This window comes from Cyanistes caeruleus, chromosome 5 (assembly GCF_971803275.1).
Source record: "Cyanistes caeruleus chromosome 5, bCyaCae1.hap1.1, whole genome shotgun sequence".
NCBI lineage: Eukaryota > Metazoa > Chordata > Aves > Passeriformes > Paridae > Cyanistes > Cyanistes caeruleus.
Genome location: NC_141705.1, coordinates 49,084,083 through 49,104,769, shown reverse-complemented (window position 1 = coordinate 49,104,769; position 20,687 = coordinate 49,084,083). Strand labels below are relative to the sequence as shown.

Here is a 20,687-nt window from a genome sequence, read left to right as displayed (position 1 = left end):
AAGCCCTGACAGGAGCCTCCTAATTGGAAAACCTCACTTTGGCACCCGAAGCTCTGTGTGTGTGGCCTGGGGCTGTGACAGCACCCTCATCCACATGGTGTGTGAGTAACTCACATCCTGCACAAGGCCACAGCCAGGAACCAAAGGGATACAGAAAACTCCCTTTGGTGCCAGAATCCAGCCGTGCAAAGCCACAAGAGGTCTCCATGGTGGGTCAGCACTGAGACAGCCCATGCAGAGGCTCCATGGCAGCATTATTAGCAGCAAATATGCTGACCATGGGCTTATTTGGGTACCTTCAGCTACTCCTGTCAAGCTGCCTTTTGCACTGAGACCGCTGCCTTCCTATTGTTCTTTGAGGACATATCTGACCCCATGGCTGCCCTCCAGCAGGGACTGAAGGAGCCCCTGGATAAAGTTGGCAAACAGGTCTACTCACAAAGTGCTTTGAAAAAGCTCAGAGCATCTGCTTTAATGGGTGTGAGAACTATCAACCTGGGGTAAAAAAATGAGCATTCTTAGCCTTTTGCAGCTTTTAAAAAAATGTACTTACCTTAAACAATACTGCATTTAAAAAAAACCCATTTCATGTCAGTGAGAGCTGGAGCCTCTCAGGAATTTATTCAGGGTGATTTTGCTGGCTGGCAACCAGAGGAACACTGAGAATGCATACTAGAAAGGAAGGTGCTTACTAGTAGAAGAGTAATTCCTTTTTCAAGGACTGACAGTAACCAAACCTCCAGATGACCTGTAAAAATCAATCATCACTGCATGATGACTCAGCTAGAGCAACTTCTCTGACAGCACCTCTGGATGGAAGTATCTTCCTTTTTCTCCTGAAATCAGTCAGAAACTGTGCTCTCCGTTAATCCATTTTCTGCAAACCAAGGAAGCCAACAAGTAGCCATGTTTTGGGCTCATTCTATATGATAGTGGGTTTTTCCCTTGAAGAGGGAAGCAAGCACCCAGAGACTGTCCAGATAAAGATGTATGAGCAACGCAGCATGAAAAACTGTGCATGATGTACTTTAAATGCCAAGAGCCAGTGCAATCAGTCACATGAAATAATGTGTCAAAACTTCTAATGAGAGAAAAGGAGGCAGATAAACTCAATGGAGATCCATTACAAAGCTGTTAAAGGTCAGCCTCTGAATTTACAACAAGTTCTATATTAAGGGGTGGCGCACAGGTGCTGGTGCCACATCACTGCCTGAATTGCCTGAGCTCTCTGACCAGGTATGGCTGGCAGTGCACACCAACTCCAGCTGTGGCCACAGATAACCAGCACCTCTCAGTAAATGGTGTACAGATTTCCATCAGAATAGGCTTTCCACCACGTATAAGACCTGCCTGCGACAATGGAGCATCCTGGAACAAGGGAAATGGAGATAACAGAGGCACTTCTCTACCATGCAAACTCTGTAGTTTCAAATTCAAGGCTTTGAACCTTGTAAATCATAGCTTTCCATTTAACATTTGCCTTCGAGACAAAGTTTCACATAATTCACCCACTGCCTTCATTGCAGAGAACTGCTTCCATGCCTATGAAACAAAAGGTGAGCACTTTCTATCACCTTCCTTGTACCGACTTGTGATGGCTCAGCCTCTGACCCAAAGCAGCCAACCAGGAGAGTAAACACACTTCTCCGCCAATAGCAATGATCTTACCAAGAAAATGAGCATATTTCTTACTTCATCCTGCACTTCTTAAGTTGCTAGCAGAGTCCCTACATCATTAACTTTTTCAGAAGTAGCTACTGACAGTTCTGCCTGCATGGTTTTGCAGAATAACACATTAATTTTTCCACAAGTTAACAGGCATAATGAGAAATTTGAGGTGTACAACCCCATTATGCACCAGTGAAGTGTTTCCTTCCCTTGCATACAGCTCATGGCATAAAAGCTTTTAGACTATAAATTTTATAAAACAAAATTATGCCCGAAGAAGCTTTCTTTTGCAAGTTAAAAAAGAAGTATTGCTTGCTTCCTCTGCAAACAAGCAAATTAAAAACATCACTTCTTAAGAGAAAATGATCTCTTTGCAAGGGAGCAACTTTCAATAATATAACAGAGAAAGAATTATTTTACTTTGTTCGCAGAGGAACACAAATTATTTTATCATTATGGGGACTAGGAGAAAGTAAACAATATTGCTCATTTCAAGATATAGGAAGACAGGTTTACTAGAAAACTTAATTTCTAGAAACATGATTCTTTTTTTCCAGTTTATTAGAGATTTCTGGAAATGCAATAAATTAATAAATTCATAGAAGCTGCGAAGACTTTTATTCAGTGGAGCCTAGTCACAGTGACCAGTGACTCTAATTTCTGTAAGTAACTTTTTTTTATTTTTTGGGCTATTTATATTTAGCTTTCTACACTTCAGTGGTCAAGGATTAAAAAACCCAAAATGTAAAAGAACACAGACATCCATCCCATGCTTTATCCACTCATGATCTGTCAAAGTTTAACCGTCTAGACAGTTTGGACATACAAACTCCAATAATTTTATTGGAAAGAAGCAAGAAACAGACAATTAATTATAATGAACACTAAACTCTAAACATCTCACCCAGAGCATTTCTTAATATACTTCTCTTAGTTAATAGGGCTGTTTTAAGTTTTGCTTCCCGTGTAACATTTACTTAATAACTTGCAGTCAAAATATAGGAATATCCTAAGGCATATTAAAATACAGTTATATTCAGAGGCATATATCTGCCAGCAATGAATTTAATTAGATTTGTATTATATAATAAGTGGAATGGGCATGAACTGATAAATAAAGGAATGAAAAGACACCAACATAATCAAGTAAACAGAAGAAAAGTCTATTGTACATTAACAGGAATTAAATTCTTACCTTTGTTATTGTACACATCTAGATAGTTTGGTGCTGAAAAAATTGTGATTAGCGAAGGGAAGCCTGTTGTTTGGCTTTTCCTGTACATACGATACCTAAGAAAGAAAAGATACCAATTACTGCCCAGCATTGAACATGTATTTGTCACTGACCACATCCAGTGCAAAAAATCGCCCAGTACCTTTGTGCTCTGGCTGTTAACAAATGGCAAGACTGAAAAACATGCACATGAGCTATTTAGAAGCCACAGGAAGGAAGTATTTCCTGCAAACCTTCTCATTATAACCACTTGATATGACCAGGGATGCATGCTTCAAAGTTGCGCCTCGGTCTGAAGTTCAGTGAGCCAGAGGTGGAAAATTTGCTGTGAATTTGCTCAGTGCCCAGGACATTCCCAGAGTTTCCCGCTGTGGGACTGTGTGTGAAGCAAGGACCAGCAGGTGCCTGGGGAGGGTCTTGCCTTCAGAAGGGAAGTGTGCATCCCCCCCTGACCCTCCCACTGCCTGCCCTCTCCAGGCATGGAAGCAATGGCAAGGCCAGGGGACACAGGTGGTGTGAGAAGGGAAGGCGAAAGAGGGCATCTGAAACTTTCAGTGCTGTGTCTAATCTTATCCACTCTACTAGTCAGTTTATTAATGTCTGCATGTTTTCATTACCTAACCTTATGTCCTCATAAAAAATAAAGGCTTATTGGACCAACAAATAATCAAACATTAAACCTAAAAGTAATTGGAAAGAAAACAACCAAACAGTACTTAGACACAAGTACACTAATCATCGTTCTTTAGTCTCAGCTACAAGAAACCTAAGAATTTAGCCAACATCCACAAAAGCTGCACTGAAACTGTTGTATAGTTTCAATGCAATCTCTTGCACAAAATTTTAGTTTTCATCCTTTACTGGAAAGCAATACAAGAAAAATGAAATTTTGTTACCCTTGCGTATTTCATGCTAGGCATTTCTGGCATAGTAATAGTTTGCTTTTAATTGCATTAACATTTTGAAGTCATGACAATTCAAACATTCAGAACGCCTTTTTACATGCATAGTGAATACTGACCTTATTCCTACAATGCCACTAATTTATATTTTATTGCCATTCAAGCTGTGTAAAGTTTTAACCTCCAAACATAATAATAATAACAACAACAATAAATACATTATATCCAAAGCTGCTTATTCAGATTCCAATCCTTCATTAATATCCCACAAGTATGGCACATTTCAAATAAGAGGAATTTTGAAGTAATTTTTTAAAGCAGCACAAAAAATTCTAGCTTTATAATGACAATAGTTTTATGGGGAACCATCACCACTACCTGATATTTGACCTGTACTGTTTTTTCATGCAATGGCTTAGACTTCTTGAACTCATTAATGATACTTTGCAGAAAAATGTATGTGTCTATTGAGTTCCACAATTTTATTATTTTTTTTTTTTTTAGGAAGTATAAAACCAGTAGGCCCAAAAGTTTCAAGTAGCTGAGAAAGTCCTAAAAGATGGCAGTTCTAGCCTTTATGAGCCAAATAACTTCTCTGTCATCATGGCAATCAGTGTGTCAAAAGACTCTGCCATATTTGCAAACCTTTTTCTGAAATGATTTTTTTTCTTTCCATGTGTGGCATCGAAAAAATTTTGGTAATTTTATATCACTTAAAATCACCAAGGCTAAGTACATGGCCTATACAAGGATTCATTAAATCTTGTAACTCACTAATAATACAAAAAACATTGCAATGCCAGTGTGCATTTTTTTAGCATTAGTAAAATGTGAGAGCTGTTGCAACTTATATTTTCCAGTTCATTCTCAGTTCAACTCAGCTGCTCTTCCTTTCTGTGCTCTGTTTGGGAATGGTAGGCCATTACACATAATTATTATTATTGCCCCCTCTCCACACACACTTACCCAGCATCCTGGGCTTCATGAGCTCGGAGTATGGATAACAAGTTATTGTGCTGTAGGAATTCACATACAGCAGGGTAACTGTCAGAAAAAAAGTAATAGCACCTGTTATGGCATTATCAGAAGCAGCACACAGCACTCTAGCTTTCAAAAAATGTATCATACAACATGCATCATTCATGAAATCAGCGCCTGCTCTGCAGGCAGATTTCAGTAGAGACAACATCACCAGCAGTGGCTTTTTAATGCCACCCCATAACTGCTTGGAAAGGAATGCTACAATCTCCAATTCATTAGACACCAACAATCAGCCTATGGCTTGTCAGAGAAAAGGTACTTTCTCTTATTACTCTAAGATTACATGTACTCCAAAAAAGCAAAATGTAATACAACAGTTGCTTGCAACAGAAAACTTTCCCCACTGACTACTCTATGCAGTGGCTGCTTGTGACGCCAGAAAATAAGGCGGTTAAGTGGAAAGAGAGGGAAAGAGACAGAAAGAAGAAAGGCAAATCAATCTTCAAACTGGGGATGTTTATCTTCCTGAGCTTTATCTCCTTGATAAACAAATTATCTTTCCCCTTGGCAACTTAAAATCCTCTGACTTCTGAAACCCCAAAAATGTGCTCACTAAATACATCTGAGCTAAACATGCTGAGCAAGATAAAAAAAAGTAAAAAATTTCAACTATACATTATACAAAAAACTGCTGTCCCAGGCATGATTTCATGGACCACCTTAGTCCACTTGCAATCAGTTTCTAATTTCATGCATGAAAAAGATGAAAACTTACACATCCCCTCCCCCAATCTAAAGCATCATCTTCCTTCAGTTTATCCAAGAGAAATTATAGTACTTGCTTCCAAACCTTCCTGGGTATTTTGAAGCTGAAATGTCATTTGCAGCTAGAAGCTACAAATGCAGTGGAATGCTACACTGCTGTTTCTGGACTTGAGCCACCCAGCACCCAGCATATATTCTCAGATGCAGGTCTCGTATTTGGAATTGTCTAAAAAGATTGTCATTATAAAACAATTTCAATTCCCAGATTACGTGGGGTATCGTTTTGGCAACTGCAATGATCTCAAATACTGACAGGCTGCCATTCAAACCACTGGCAAATGAGAACTGATTTGCATACATTTCTTTTCATAATTAATTGTGACTAAATGTAGACTTATGGTACATTTTGTTTAGAAATTTTTACATTAACTTCTGAAAACTGGGGTCTGTCATGAAAATCTGATAGACAGTTGATTATGTTCATTATCAGTGCAGCTGCTCAAAATGTCTAGGCTATTATTTTTTTTTCCTCCATAGTATTATTTTCACCCAGTGTTACGTACAGCTTTTAAAGAAGATATAATGAAGTGGTAAAAAATGCTCTTAAATAGACAGGATAAGTTCTTCTTCCCATTTCAAGTACAAAAGTCGTGGGGTTTTTTATTGCTTAATTATCTTGTTCTTCATAAATCTGTGTAAAATAAGACTTCTAGCAGAATTTGGCTGATTCCACTGGGCCCACGTCTACAAAGGCAGAGAAGTCACACAGTGCTCCATGCAAATTTACTAAAAAACCAATGTGCCTGCCTTCTTTTTTTACAAGTGAATAGCATGGGACCATCAAAGTGCCCAGCTGCCCTTTTATCCAGACCACCACAACCCATGAACAGTCTATCTGGACATTTCATTTTGAAAAAGGCAAAGCAGCTTGCAGGCATTTTTCTTGAGCTTCTTGTTGAAGCAGGGGCTGGGGAGAAGCAAACTTTCCATCATTTGCAGCTATCACATATGCTATCCAACATTTCTTTAGTATCTGTTTGCTTTAGATTAAACAATATTCCTTAACAAAAAAGTACATATCATAAAAAGCAGGTAAAAATAAGAGCTCTTCTACAAAGAGCCAACAAAACCAACAATATGACAAAAGTTATCAGAAATAAACTTTTACAGAAATTATTTCTGCTAGGAAATCTTTTTTCTTATCTTTTTTATGAAAATGACTGACTTGCAATCAAATTCCCTACTAGTTTTTCACAGCGCTATCCCTCCAGAAACACTCTTCTCCTTGCCCTGCTTTGCAGAGCCCAGACTGCAATTCAGATGATCCAGAAATAAAGCAGTTGGCCAAGAGGGAAAACAAACAAACAGGAATCCCCCACGCAACAGGCTTTTCCAGAGCGACCCAGCCTCCTGCCTTCATGCTGAATCACGCAGGAGCCGTGACTCACAGAGAAAACAAAACACCCCTCTGCTAAGCTAGAGAGATGTTATTCCCCATGGAGTACGTGACTGTGATACTCCCTACTTGGGCATCTTCTTTCATTAACATGCCTCATGCATAGTTTACCAGCTCTGAGGTCTCTTTTGCATGAACACTGATTACTTCTGGGCTTTTAAAAGAGTTTTTTCTCTTTTAAAAGTTTTAAAAGAGAAGCAATTCTCTGCTAACATGAACCAAAATGGTAAATGTTTTCAAATTGTTTTTCCACCAATAACTGGAAAAAATAGATGGAATTAACATAATTTTTTTCATATCCCTCATCATGCCATTGAAAGAGAGGCATAAGTATTTCTTTCAAAAGAGAACATTCAAATTTAGTCCAAAAGCTTCTGCAACATTACATGCACATATAAAATAGGTTTCCTGCAAAATCCATTGGCCTTGCACTTGAGTCTCCAAAGGCAAATGCTTTTGCTGCTATCCTAAGCAACTCTCAGAACATCCCCTTCCACCAGCTTTCGCTTGCTCTTAGCTGTGCTGTCTGCAGAGCTGCACTGGGAAGTGGAACAGGGAACTGCATACAATTAGAACAAATAAACACATCTTTTTTGCAGAGTCATTCTTTTAAAACTGGATGCTTTCCCGTGCCTGATGGAGCAACACAAGCAATTCTGCCAGTACATCTGGGCAGACCATGTGAGGGCAGCAAAAAGCTTCTGGCCTGGGAGGAAGAAGAGTAGGGAAGTGGGCAAAAGAATCTGTTTAAAATGCTAATACTAGAAAAAAAAAATAAAAAAATTCACACAACTGTGCCTCCCACCCTGAGCTGAAACACACTACAGTCTTCAAAAGCTTTCAGCAGACATTTCTTTAATCTTTGCATATTGACAAACTGAACTTGCACATCAAGTGCACCACTGAAATCATGTGCTCCTAGGGCCAAAATTTTTACTCTAGCCCAGAGCATCTGTAAACATTTCACTGCTATCCAAGGCTGGCAAATGTTTCTTAAACACCTGCAGGGAGAGTGACTCCACCACCTCTCTGGGCAGTCATTCCAATGCCTGAGCACCCCTTCAGTGAAGAAGTTCTTCCTGGTGTCCAACCTATAAAAATGCCTGAGAGTTTCTGTACCACTGGCCTAAGAAGTGCAAAGGGTCATTGGTAAGATCAGTACAAATTGCTAAGTGCAAATAAATATTTGCTAGCAAAATTCAAGGTAAGAACTAGATAATCTGGTAAACAGGAAAACTTCTTTACTAGATAGATCAGCTGAAAAACTGTTTGCCTGTGGGTCTAATATCACTCTGTGACAAATTAATTCCCTCTTGTTTGTAATACACTCTGAACACAACATTATTTTGGGTATGGATGAAAGAAAAACTTAACTCATAATAAAAGAACAAATTAAGCAACCTGCACTCCATTAATTATTTCTACTTTTTCACAAAATTGCATCAAACATGACCATGACTACAAAGGACATACAATTTTAAACTTCAGACAAGGAAAATGAAATCCCATCCGTACCACTTTTTGGTCTCTTTAAGGTCCAGAAACTTTAATATAGTTTCATGAATTCCTTATATTTCACAGTTAACGTTTCACTTTGGCATTGTGCTATTTCAACAATCCACAGTACAAAATGCTGCTAGATGCTAAAGGTGTGCATTAAGTGTTGACTGAGCACTTCTGAAAATCAGGCTGACTATCTTTTACATCTCTAAATGACAGGGTATGCCTATGGTCTCAAGATCTGACATTTTACAACTAGCCACAGCAGCTTCAATAATTCTTACATAAAAGGACGTTTCTTGAAGAAATACTGGATCAGTTTGAAATTCAATAGGCTGTATGAGAGTGATCATGTAAGAAATGCAGTGAGAAGCCTGTCAGACTACTGTAAGCTACAGTCTTTATACTTTCTCATAGAAACAGCCCAACATTCCACAAATGGGTTTTGGCTGAATGCACAGGATTTCTGAGATGGAAGTTCCAGTTAACATGATGGATGCACAGTTAGAAAGCCACATTACTGTTTTTTTCCTCACAGCATTTTTGTATTAGGAAATAACTTTAAGTCAGAGCAAAGTAACTTGCAACTTGTCATTATAATGAACATCTCCAATAAATAAAAGTTCTTTATGACAGATATTTCTTGCAATTAATTAGGAGATCTTAATAATCTAGAAATACTTTCACTGATTCGCAGATATGACTGAAATCTTCCTGACCTCCATTCAAAATCCTCATTGCTATCATCTTTTAACTTCCTGTTCTGGAAATGACTGAAGAAACTTAAGAAATTTTATTCAGTGCAGAATAAACACAATCATTCTATCAATAGGCATTCTTGAAGGAGGACTGAGTAATTCAGTCCTTCCTTTACAAGCTGAGCTGCCTGTTTAGGAAAATTTGTTCCTTTAATCAGGAAGTAACTAGAAAAGGCAAGGAAAATTAGACATTCCACACTGATGGACAGTTTTTTTACCAGGTCTAATCATTAGGCAAGCAATTAGTCATCTTTCAGGGCAACTAGGTACTTCTTTTAAAAGGAATGCTTGTCTTTATATAATGTCAGATAACGTGACTCCAAGCTAGCCTTCTAATTGAATCATTAAACAGTTACATGTCTTCACACATGATCTGATAATTAGCTGTCTTCTGAGTATTTCCTCTTCTCCTGAAACGTGCACTTTTCTGGATATGCGTCAGGACACAGACTAGGTCTGATACATTCTCTGGAGGAAACTGATATATATATTAAGGGAATTTTATGGCAACTGTAGGGAGCAGACAGACATCTGAAAAAACCCCAACCTAAAATCTAGAGGTTTTTCCAGTAGATACACAGCTCTGTATTTAAGCACAAGCCATGTCTGCCAGGCTATTCATGACAGGAAATCACTATTACCTGCATGTGCAGTGCCTGGAAGTCTCAGGTACACACCAGCAGCTAATCATAAAAATCATAAGCAATGATTTTACCCCTCAGTCTCAGCCCATTTCTGCACTGATCAATTGTTTGCAGCAGTTTGCCATTCCTTTCATGATGAGCCCTAACACATCTGCTAAGCACCTTCCAGACATCATGGACCTGAGCGTGGCTGTTGGACTTTCCCAGCAGAAACACTTCCAGCAGAGCAAACAGCCTGCAGAGCAAACTGCTCTGTTCTTAGCTGGCCCCACGCTGCAGCAACTACAGCTCCAAGAAGGGAGCAGGAAATCTCATTTCTTAGCATCAAACCATCTGCTACCTTCCTGGTAACGCTACCAACAAGGAGGCTGATTCCAGCGGCTCTGTCACCTGGCTGCTGGTGGAAGCCATTGATTTACTTTTGATATGTTACTGAACAGCTACAGTCAGTGTTCAAGGTGAGATTTTCTAAGGCAAGTGAAAGAGCTGGATTCCTCTCTTCTGCTGAGTTTGTAGAGAAAACTTAGATTTGTGTGTAACTAGCATGGGCTGAAGCAGAACTGCTTCACTTCAAAAAGTTCAACAACCTCTTAACATTTCAATAGTATCTTCACATTGCTCCTGAACAAAAATGGAATTTTTAATTAATATTCCACTGAATACATTGCTAATTCTGCCATTTAACCTCCTCCCCTCCTAGTTTTGCTACTCTGGTGTCCCTGTATGTTGTTCTTAACTACCAGAATAAATAAAAAAAAAGTCCAAATTCCTTACAATCCCCACACTGTCAAAGGAAGGGAGATACATGTTTCTGCAAGAATGACACAAGCACTTGTTTGCATTTCAGATATTATTACATCCCATTTAACAAATGCTCTTCAAATTCTGAATTTCTTAAGAAAAATTATTCCCAAACGAAAAAAAAAGAAAAAAAAATTGTTCAAACTGAGAGAAAAAAAAAGTACCTCTGTGGGGGAAATCACTGTTTTTATTTACTCTGCAGAACAATAGGTAATCAGTTTTCCAGTGCTGGCACCTTTCACTGGAAATTAAGTTTTGACATTCAAACTAGACATGCAGTTATGTACCCCCTTTTTAAAAGTGACACATTCATTCTCTAACTTAAAAGAACAGAAATAAACAAAATACACGGGCTTTGGTGAAAATTAAATTTAAGTGATTTAGAATTTTCCCAGTGTGGCATAAGAGAAGAAATTCAAATAAAACAAGCATGATTTTTTTTCTGAAAACAAGGCTAGCCTGCAGAAAAAAAGACCTAATTACCTAAGTAGTGCCACAAAGTTCAAGCAAACATTTATACTGCAAAACCAGAACCAGTTCACCAACAGAAAACTACTCAAAGTAGCAATAATCACCTGTAGAAGTACGAGCACCCCCTGACTGTGTTGTGAGTAAAGTGTTCCTGAGTCTTCTCGTTTCCAAAGTCCTCCAACGGGTCTGACCACAGGATGTCACACATAGGTCCATACGCAGGTGGTTCCTTGAATCGATCTAACTAAGAAAAATAGGAGACAAAGAAATACTAACTTCTTTCAACTATGTATCACAGAAACATTGAAGCAAAATTACTGTTTTTCATTGCATGAGCAGGCGAAAAAGAGACTCAAAGCAATCTGTTCTTCAGCTTTAAAACAATGGAGTTTGAGTAACAGCAAAACACTCCTTGCGAACACTGACATGGGATAGAGGGAAAAGATGCAACTGAAAATTGAGAGATACAGTGGATTTCCATTCTATATTAATTTTTTGGGGTTTTGTTTTTGCCTTTTCTACTGGTTTTTGCAAGCATTCCAGTTGACAAGGGAGAATATAATATTTCTGTATTTCATGATTTTTCAAACCTTAGAGCATTTAATTTATGTAAGTAGGGCACCTCAAGAAAATACAGTAGTTATTTCAAAGCAAGTTCCTATTTTCATTTATGTACATTTTCACAAAAAATTGTATCTAAATATCAAGACAATATCTCTGCATCACAGCATCTTGGCATGACATTCCTGTTGCTCCCGTAACCTTAACCCTAATTAAGAAGCTGAAAACTTCTCTTTCTGGTCTTACTATAGGTATTTAAAACTTCAAATTACATAGAATCATAAGAATCACAAATAAGATGAAGTATAGAAAAACAATAAAATAATAAAAATCAGTATTCTCTGGCAAGAACTCTTTAAGATAAAAACACCATGTGTTATCTCAAGAATTCTTTCATGTAAGAACAGCACTGTTAAGATGGAGTATGAATAAGGCTTGCAATCTGAAACATTCTCTATTTTGACTGGAAAGATCAAGCAACGATTCAGTAGCTAGTAGATACCTTCTCCACTCCAAAAAAATTTCAAAGAGAACAAATTGGTTTTGTAAGTTTCCAACACTCAAAGTTTTAATAAGAGATCTCTACAATTTTACCTTCGCATTTTCATCTTGATATAGTCACAGCATATCTACACGTCTTATTTCAGCCCTCTCCAATTAATACTTGTGTAATTACAATTCATTTAAATTAAACAAAAATTCATAAATATGCAAACCCAATTTGTGCTGATTGCCAAAGATAAATAAACCTGCGGGTTGGGCAGGGGGAAGGGAAGGTGTTAATGAACCTAATCTAGAACCTGAGAGCTAAACAACTCTACTCTGCCATTATGTTGTTGCAAAGCCAGCTAATTTTTATGCAGAGTATTTTTGTTTACTGAGATAGTGAACCTTTACCTCAGAAACAAAATTTTGCATTCAGTAATTTTTTAAAGTGCAGTTAATATCTTAAGCTAATTGCTTTTAAACCAAAACATGTAATTACTGGCTCAATTTGTTGTTTTTTTTAACTATATTCATTTCTCAGCAGACTACAAATTAACCTCAGAATATCAATTACCTTTTACTAACTTGAAAGCTCAGAAATTATATCCGTGTCTGAAAGTCTCAAACAGCAAACAAGATATATTTTTTTTTCTGAAAACAACTAAGAATGAATGGTTTAAATATCCCTTCTTAGAAACATCAACTGAGATATCTTCTACAAAACACATGAATAAAAAAATTAATCCTTGATAACACATAATAACACTGGAACATGCGAAGAAGCTGTTTGACATTGTTCTCTGAACTTCCATGACATTTCTGAGAAACTTCTCAGAACATAAGAGTACACAAGCATGAATAAGGCTCAATCAGACTATCTGCTGGGCACTCAAATACCAAAAATATGGCTGGACTTATTGAGAATGTAGCTCTTGACTATTTAAAAAAAATACCAACTCTATTGATTGCAATCACATAAGCTTTCCTTTTTATATCTTTGTATATTGTGAGGTTCTAGACCTCTTTTGTATCTTCTCTGAGAAAGCACAACACTTAACATGGCACAAGGAGTCGTCCAATGGTGCTTACGTTGTGCTAATACGTAATACCTCAAAGACTTACTTTTCTGATGTCATCTAAGGTGTTGATCTCCGGAGACAAGCCACCATGTACACACAGGAATTGTTGGTTCATCAGAGCAGCCAAGGGAAGGCAGTCAAAGGCATCCATGCAGGCATCATATACACGTTCTGAATATTTGATTTTACCTTTTAAAAATTAAGACGGTAATAGAAAGCACCATCAATATTTAAGAGGAAAAAGGAATATGCTTAATATCTCAAACTTTTTCTCTCACTGTTCTATCTGGTGTTGAGGACTGAACCCAAACTCTTGCTTCTTACAAAAATATCTTCAGGAATCTACTGCTGGAAAAATTCTTCCTGTTCTGAGGTGAAATTAATAAAACTTTATCATATTTTTTCTAAAAAACTGTAAACAAACAACTGAATATACCATTACAGTCTACCATTTTTACTCAGTATGAAATCTGTAGAGCAAGCCTTAAAACATCTGCTGACTGGCTATCATCATTATTACTCAATATACTCTCTATGAAATAGTCAGAACTTTAGCCCAGTCCCTTATAATTAATTATCTACAGAAATGCCATTATGAAATGAACGAGGTGGTACAATGAAGCTGAAATGTTAATTTACCAATATGCATATTAAACTCAGTAAACCATGAAGCCTTTGAGCCAATTGACATTTCCTTTATCCCCCTTGTAAATAAGAAACACACACTTGCGGCCACAGTTTTATCTTACAGTGTCACAGGGGGAAAAAAGCTTCAATGTGCAGGTAAAGGTCTACATCTAATGAGCTTTTATGTGTCACTGCATCCTTTCTTGCAACACAGAAAGGAATTCATATAAAAACAGCACATTGAGAAGTTTAAGCATACACACAGGATAAATAAGAAAATGCTATACCTAAAGGAAAAACTAAAATAAAGATTCCCTGTATTTTCCTCCTGCTCCATGAGATAAGGCCCTCCTTAAGCAGCAGTCAGGAACCTGACACAGGTGCCAGGGCTGGTGTGCCAGCAGGTTTTGCCTGCCAGGTTGCTGCGTGGGCAGCAAACCCTCAGCTGCTGCAAGAAGTGTCAGCAGCAGAACACATTTACCAAGAGCATCCAGGCCCAGATGGACCCACAATAGCCCCAGGATGCTCCCACACCAGGCTGGAAAGCTCACATGTGGGGGGCTCTAAGCCCTTCCATTCCACACCACTGAGAGGCGACTGCCCTCTCAGGGAACAGGGATTTAACAACAATTTAAAATTAATGGCAGTTAACATGAAAAGTACATGAAAATTTACTAATAGTGAACCAGTATAAAGTATTTGTAAAATTACAAATTAAGTTGCTGAAAAAGGAGTTAAGAGGAGAAAGGCAAGATAGACTTACATTCTTGCTTAAATGTGAAATACTCTGTTAAATGTCTACATTCATGGTTCCCACGAAGTAAAAACAGTGTTTTGGGGTAAAGGATTTTCAAGGCCCACAAGTACAGCACACACTGCAAATCAGAACAAGAAAGAAAAACAGAATTCATAATTAATGACAGAACTATTTACATTCCCCTTCATCACAAAAAAAACAGCAGAAAAAGTAAAAGTAATTTGTGCAAAGCATTTATTTTCAACTGATGAACTTCATTCTTCATATACAACATTCAAACACTTCTCTGCACTTCAGCCTGGAATGACTGAAGCCCATGTGGGTATATTCTGATAGAGTTTTACACTTTTTGCTGAGTGACACTGCCGTCAGCAGCCCCAGCTCTCACACAGCAATTGCTGTTCATCTCTACAATGAAGTGCACACTCTCCACCTGGAAAGCAGTGCAGAAACCTTCCAGTGGAAACAATTTCACCGGAAGACCTGTATTTCCTGGCTTAAGGAAAAATCTGCCTCAAAACAATTTAACTCACACTTCAGGAAATACCTCAGCTTTCAGAATTACACTGTTTTTACATGAAAGCTTGTTCATTTTTCACTTAACATTGTTCTCTATATACAATGGGATAAAAACATCCACAAAGCTCATGCATAAAATGAAGTTACTGCCAAGCTTTTATGATGACTTTTCTCTTTCCTAAAGATTTCTATTTGAGGTGACATTTCTTCTAGACATGTTTTTAAAGATTAAAAAAAAAAGACTTGGAGAGGATAAGCTCTGCTCAGACCTTACTAAACCACCTGATTAAAAATATTTGTTTCAAAAATGAGCTCACAGCTCCAAGGAAGTTGATGGAAATAAAACCCACTCATCCCATGAGATGAGCCCACTACCAGCAAGTACACTGTAGAGATCACAGAGTCCTCTCAAAAACAAGAAAGCTAGAAAAACTGTCTGAATGGTTTCTCCTCCATCCTTTCCTTGCTTATATAACTATGAACTGCAGAAATGCTGTACAAGAAACAAAAGGTGTCAAACCCCCCCCCCCTATAATTTACATCTACTTCGTAAGACTCCTCTCTGTTCCACTGGGAAAAAAAAAGTAATTTAACTTAATAACCAATAGATTGGAAACTCAGAATGCATTCTGTTGTTTTGGATTAGAACAACATCAGCATTGCTATAAATGTAACGCCTTGACATTATAGTGTGGATTCCCTTCTGCAATTCAGAGTGCCTTGAAAAACAGCTGAATAGAAACTTTCATCATCTTAACATGTAGATTTCAGCTACCTTTTTTGCTACACAGTCAACTCATAAAAAAAAAAAAAAAAAAAGGAAAAGAAGAAGGGATTCAGTATTAGAATGTCTGTGCTCACACTACCAATAGATAATCACACAGCAGCAGGAGTTTTATACTACTCCTCATTGTCTTGAGTTTATTACATGTAAACTTCTGAATGCTTCGTCTGTTCTTTATCTGTAATTTCTGTTCTTCTACTCAGAGGGCCCATAGACAGAGGAGAACAGCAAAAATACAGGCAGTATATTCGAGGAATTGTAAAATTAATTCTCCCCCTTGAAAACACATAGAAGGCCTCCCAGCTCTTCCAATTCTTCCACATCCCTGGTGCTACTGCCACTGCAGGAAGCAAGAAAGATGTCACAATGCCAGGGAAATCATGCTAATGTAATCCACCATGGAATTATGGTGTTAGGTCACAGGAATCATCTGTTGTGGCTCAAAACAACCACAAAGGGTGTGCCTGGATGAAGTCTTCTGTCCCTCTGTAAACTCCAGCAGACTTGGGCTTGAGGGTTTTACTCCAATGGGGCAAGAAACCTGAACTTGTCCACACCACCAGAGCAATTCTCTCTCTTTTTGATGATGACTCCTTCATTTCTCCAACAATTTACAGAACCTTCCGCTTGAAAGTTACAGACTCATGCAAAAATTTGATGTAAATGTTGTGAGAGAAGTTTAAAGAGACATTCCCACCCATGCAAGAAAAGCTCCAGCTTTTAAAGTCATATCCAAGTTACATTAGAGCTTCTAATCCTGCCAAAACACCTTTAGAAAAGCACAATTAGTGATTAAATTAAATGGCATATTAAAAAAAAAAAAAAGTCATTTACATTGCCTTTGTAATTAAGGTTTTCACTTTCCTAAAAGCTCTGGCAAGATTTAAATAAGCACTCCATATTTAAAATATTGTCCAGATCTGGAAAGCAGGGAAAATAAAGAGAGACAGAATTAACTTTTTGGCATTAGGTATTTGTTTACAGGTTGGTAGCTCTTTATTTGCTTATCATAGATTTATTTTTTCTTTTTTTTTTCTATGCTTCCTTTGAAGTACTCATGAGAACCAGACAGAAGGTAACAGAGGATCAATACAGTCCAGAAAGTTCTAATTCTCTGCCACTATTCAAGCAATGTAAGCCCACTATTTACATTTTTTGTTTTCAGCAGTACTATATCAAGCACTTATTTTGTTTAGATGATTCCTTTAATTTGCTCCCTTTTCCTTTCAGTAGTTCAGTGATGTTGTAATAGTAAATAAAAACTAATTGGAAGAGTTTTTTCCATGCAAACTAATGAGAAAATATGAGGGCAACGATTTTCATGGCTTTTCAACTTAGTCATTTACATACAAAAAACCCTTATGTTCAAACAACAAATCATGATCAAACATTCTGGTTTTGATTTTTTTCCTACCTGTGCTTCACATATCATAATTCTTACTGGAATCAGAAGATTTATGATAAATTGTCCTTGTGAAAAATCTAAGCTACAAATCTTTAAGTATTTTGTAATACTGCTTCCCTGACATAAAATTTTAAAATACCTTTCTTCCTTCAACTTTTTCATTAAGATCATACTGAACATCAGCTCTGCTGTACCTCTATGCAAAACATACAGTGAGCACCTTGCAATCTAGACCTCTGTAAGGTACTTTTGCCTGTCTCATTTCACCCTATAAAAAAACAGATAGATAGATAGATAGATAGATAGATAGATAGATAGATATAAAGAAGTTATAGTTCTTAACTGAGGATCCTCAAACCCCTCTTACTTGTTTTCTGTCTTTCAGCTGTTGAAATTGTAGATATGTTAAGTCTGTAACAAAGAGGTAATCTGTTCACCTCTTAGCTCCCCTAGTCAAGCTATTTTCCTGCTGAGGTTCTGGCAGCCTCAGCTTCAGGAAAGAAAAGGTCTGTGCAATTAAGCACTGTGTAAGCCAAAGGCCCACATTCTAAAAGCAGGCTTGGGATTTAACTCCACTGTTGCATGCTGAATTTGAGCATCTGCACAATTCCATATCTCAGCCCATCCTGGAAAAGAAAACCAAAGGCCCCACAGCTCTTCTAGGCATCTCAAGCTATGTGATTAAAGCAAGGAGCCTTAAAAAAAAGCATCACCATGGCTGCTCGAGTACAACCACAGCATCACAGTGCTCACTTCTGGGTGCTCCAGTATTGGTAGTGCCAAGGACGAGAGAGATGCAGCTCACTGCCAGCTGCGTGGCTTCGCATGGACCACAAAAGGTGAACTACCCCACCAAATGACGGACAGCACTGGGCACTCCTCCAGCAGAGAAAATAAAGTGTGAGTAAGTGTGAGGTAATTCACACTTGAAAGAATAATTTGAGCCACACACTGATGCTCTGTGACCTGTGGGACTGGCATGGCTTTTGCACTAACACACCTAAATACAGAAATTGGATTACTTTAGGTACACTGAAATAATGATGCCATCACAATACCTAGTAGAGATACAGCTTTCTAAAATGGAGTAACTATCACAATGGAAACCATGTACCTTTTCACACACGTAGCTGCATTCATGATACTGGGGTGACTATTTATTATGGCAGGATTTCAGAGACAAATAAAAATACATTGCAGCTGGTACCAGAATGCTCATAAGAGATGCAGCTTATTGCCATTTCTGAACTACTATCCCTTGAGCACAAAGAAAATTCTGAACACGAGTGCAGATAAAGAAAAAGTCATATTGTCTTCACCACAAGTAGGATTGAAGCAAAATCGCAATATACTGTTTGCTAATGTTTATATCACATTACTCCCCTTTCAGCCTTTAGAAATAATATCTGAAAAGATAAAAAATATCCAAAAAGAAGTACCTCTTTTTCAACCAAAAAGTGACTAGGAAATTATTTTTCATAAATGTTCCTCTAATCCTTATAGCTAGTGCTTTCTAAACAGGTATTCAAGTGATGACTCCTAACTCTCATTTTTGGGACCTTGTGTCTAAGCCACAGCTGTTCTCCGAGATGTGTCCCACAGAGAGATGGCATCAGTACAGGGGCAATGGTGCCATCACATGTTCTCCCCCTGCAAAAGGGGTCCTTGGCGTGCTGGGGACTCACACTGGGAACAGCCGGCACAGTACCAGTCAAGCTGCAAGGACAGCCCTGACACACACAGATGTTCCAGCTTGGAAATCTAATATATATATATAAATAATCCAAATTTGCTGAGTTACTGAATATTCACAGCTCTGAGGAGCACTGCTATACAAAAATGACTTCTCACAAGATGCAAATTGTTGCTATGAAAAAAGATATTTGCTACTAGTCTACAGAAGAAAAGGACAAGGAAATTCAGGACAATTAAAGTCCTAGGATTTTCTTTGCTCTTAGAGAATTGAAAATACTGTTGACTTCACTGGTGAAGTATTCCTGACCAGCCCAAATTATTTTAAATCAAGCTGTTTACTGGAAAACACACTTAACACACTACAATAACAGAGGATGTTGAAAGGTGTTTATTCTTCCAACTAAGTCCTTAAAAGTTCACAGGGACTTGAGAGATAATAAACACACAACTTCACCAGCATTAATTTCACCCACCATTTACTAACATAAATTTATATATGTGTAATTCTTTCCTTGGGAGAGACCATTTAATTTCCAACAGTTCACTGAATTCAGAAGCATCTCAAGCACCAGATGCTTTTTTTTTAATTGGTGCAAGATCCAGTGGTCAAATTCCAGACTCAGTCCAAACACCTCACTTTGTTCTTGCTGGAAATACCACAAAACCAGTTTCACCTTCTGAAATTTCAGTCTGTGCATTCAGGAAGGGAAATGTATGCATGTTCTGAATTTTAAAACATAACTCCAGCTTTGTTAGTTTTGCACATTGGTACAACTCTCTGTATTTTAACTCTTTCCTCTGCCAAAAATGATCACTATTACCTTATGATGGTCAAGTGACATATAAAACAGTATGTTGTTATATGGAATTGAGCAATAAAATAGCTCCAACAGTTGCTTTACATATTATTATTAATAATGCATTATAGTTGGCTTTTACTCTGTAATTTTCCTAAGACTGAGATGAAACCCAGTCTGTATGTGCTCTTCCCTACACAGCACAGCATTTGTCTGCTTTTCAAAAAAGAGTTTTCAGACTCAGGTAAAGAGATTAGTCATTCTTGCTTACAACCTATTCCTGCAGAACCACTTAGGCTCTAACTATTCTTCAGATTTAAAAATAGTCCTCTGTTTTGATCATTTGGGTTTCTACTCTCCATGACCATAAAACTCATTTGAAAGCCAAAACCAAGGGGTTTCTTCTACTCCGGAGCCAAACCCCTGGAACAGTGCACAAGCACAAGAGGGAAATGTTATCAGTTATATAGGTAAGGAAACAAATGAACTGTATTAAATTGCAGAAATGTGTTGTTTTAAAGTGAAGAAATGTCCAGCTCTGCCAAAAGGTCAAATGGAAAAGAGAACACAGATCTGGAATAAACATTCCGTCTGTCACAAGAAACCTTGTCTCATTCTACCTACAGTTTGACATTTTTTAATTTTACTTGCTGTAACTTCTCTATCAGTCTCTCATCCTTTGACTCGTTGGTTAGAACTAATATAAAAGACACAAAACACACACCCCTCTCTTCAAGGAGTGAAGCTAACTCCAGCAAAAATGGAACATGCACATTAAAAATTGAGCCCTTGGATCA

The 20,687-nt window shown here is 37.8% G+C and overlaps 1 protein-coding gene across 6 annotated transcripts in view; it reads right to left on the bottom strand.

Moving 5' to 3' along the window:
• PPP3CA (protein phosphatase 3 catalytic subunit alpha) overlaps window positions 1–20,687 on the bottom strand; it is a 173,097-nt gene that overhangs the window by 27,106 nt on the left and 125,304 nt on the right. For all 6 annotated transcript variants that reach the window (XM_086888387.1, XM_086888386.1, XM_086888385.1 and 3 more), the window contains exons 4-8: window positions 14,697–14,808; window positions 13,350–13,495; window positions 11,285–11,424; window positions 4,771–4,848; window positions 2,864–2,958 (exon numbers count right to left, since the gene is read on the bottom strand). In XM_086888387.1, the coding sequence (XP_086744513.1) occupies window positions 2,864–2,958; window positions 4,771–4,848; window positions 11,285–11,424; window positions 13,350–13,495; window positions 14,697–14,808 (571 nt within the window). The remainder of the gene's footprint in view (window positions 1–2,863; window positions 2,959–4,770; window positions 4,849–11,284; window positions 11,425–13,349; window positions 13,496–14,696; window positions 14,809–20,687) is intronic.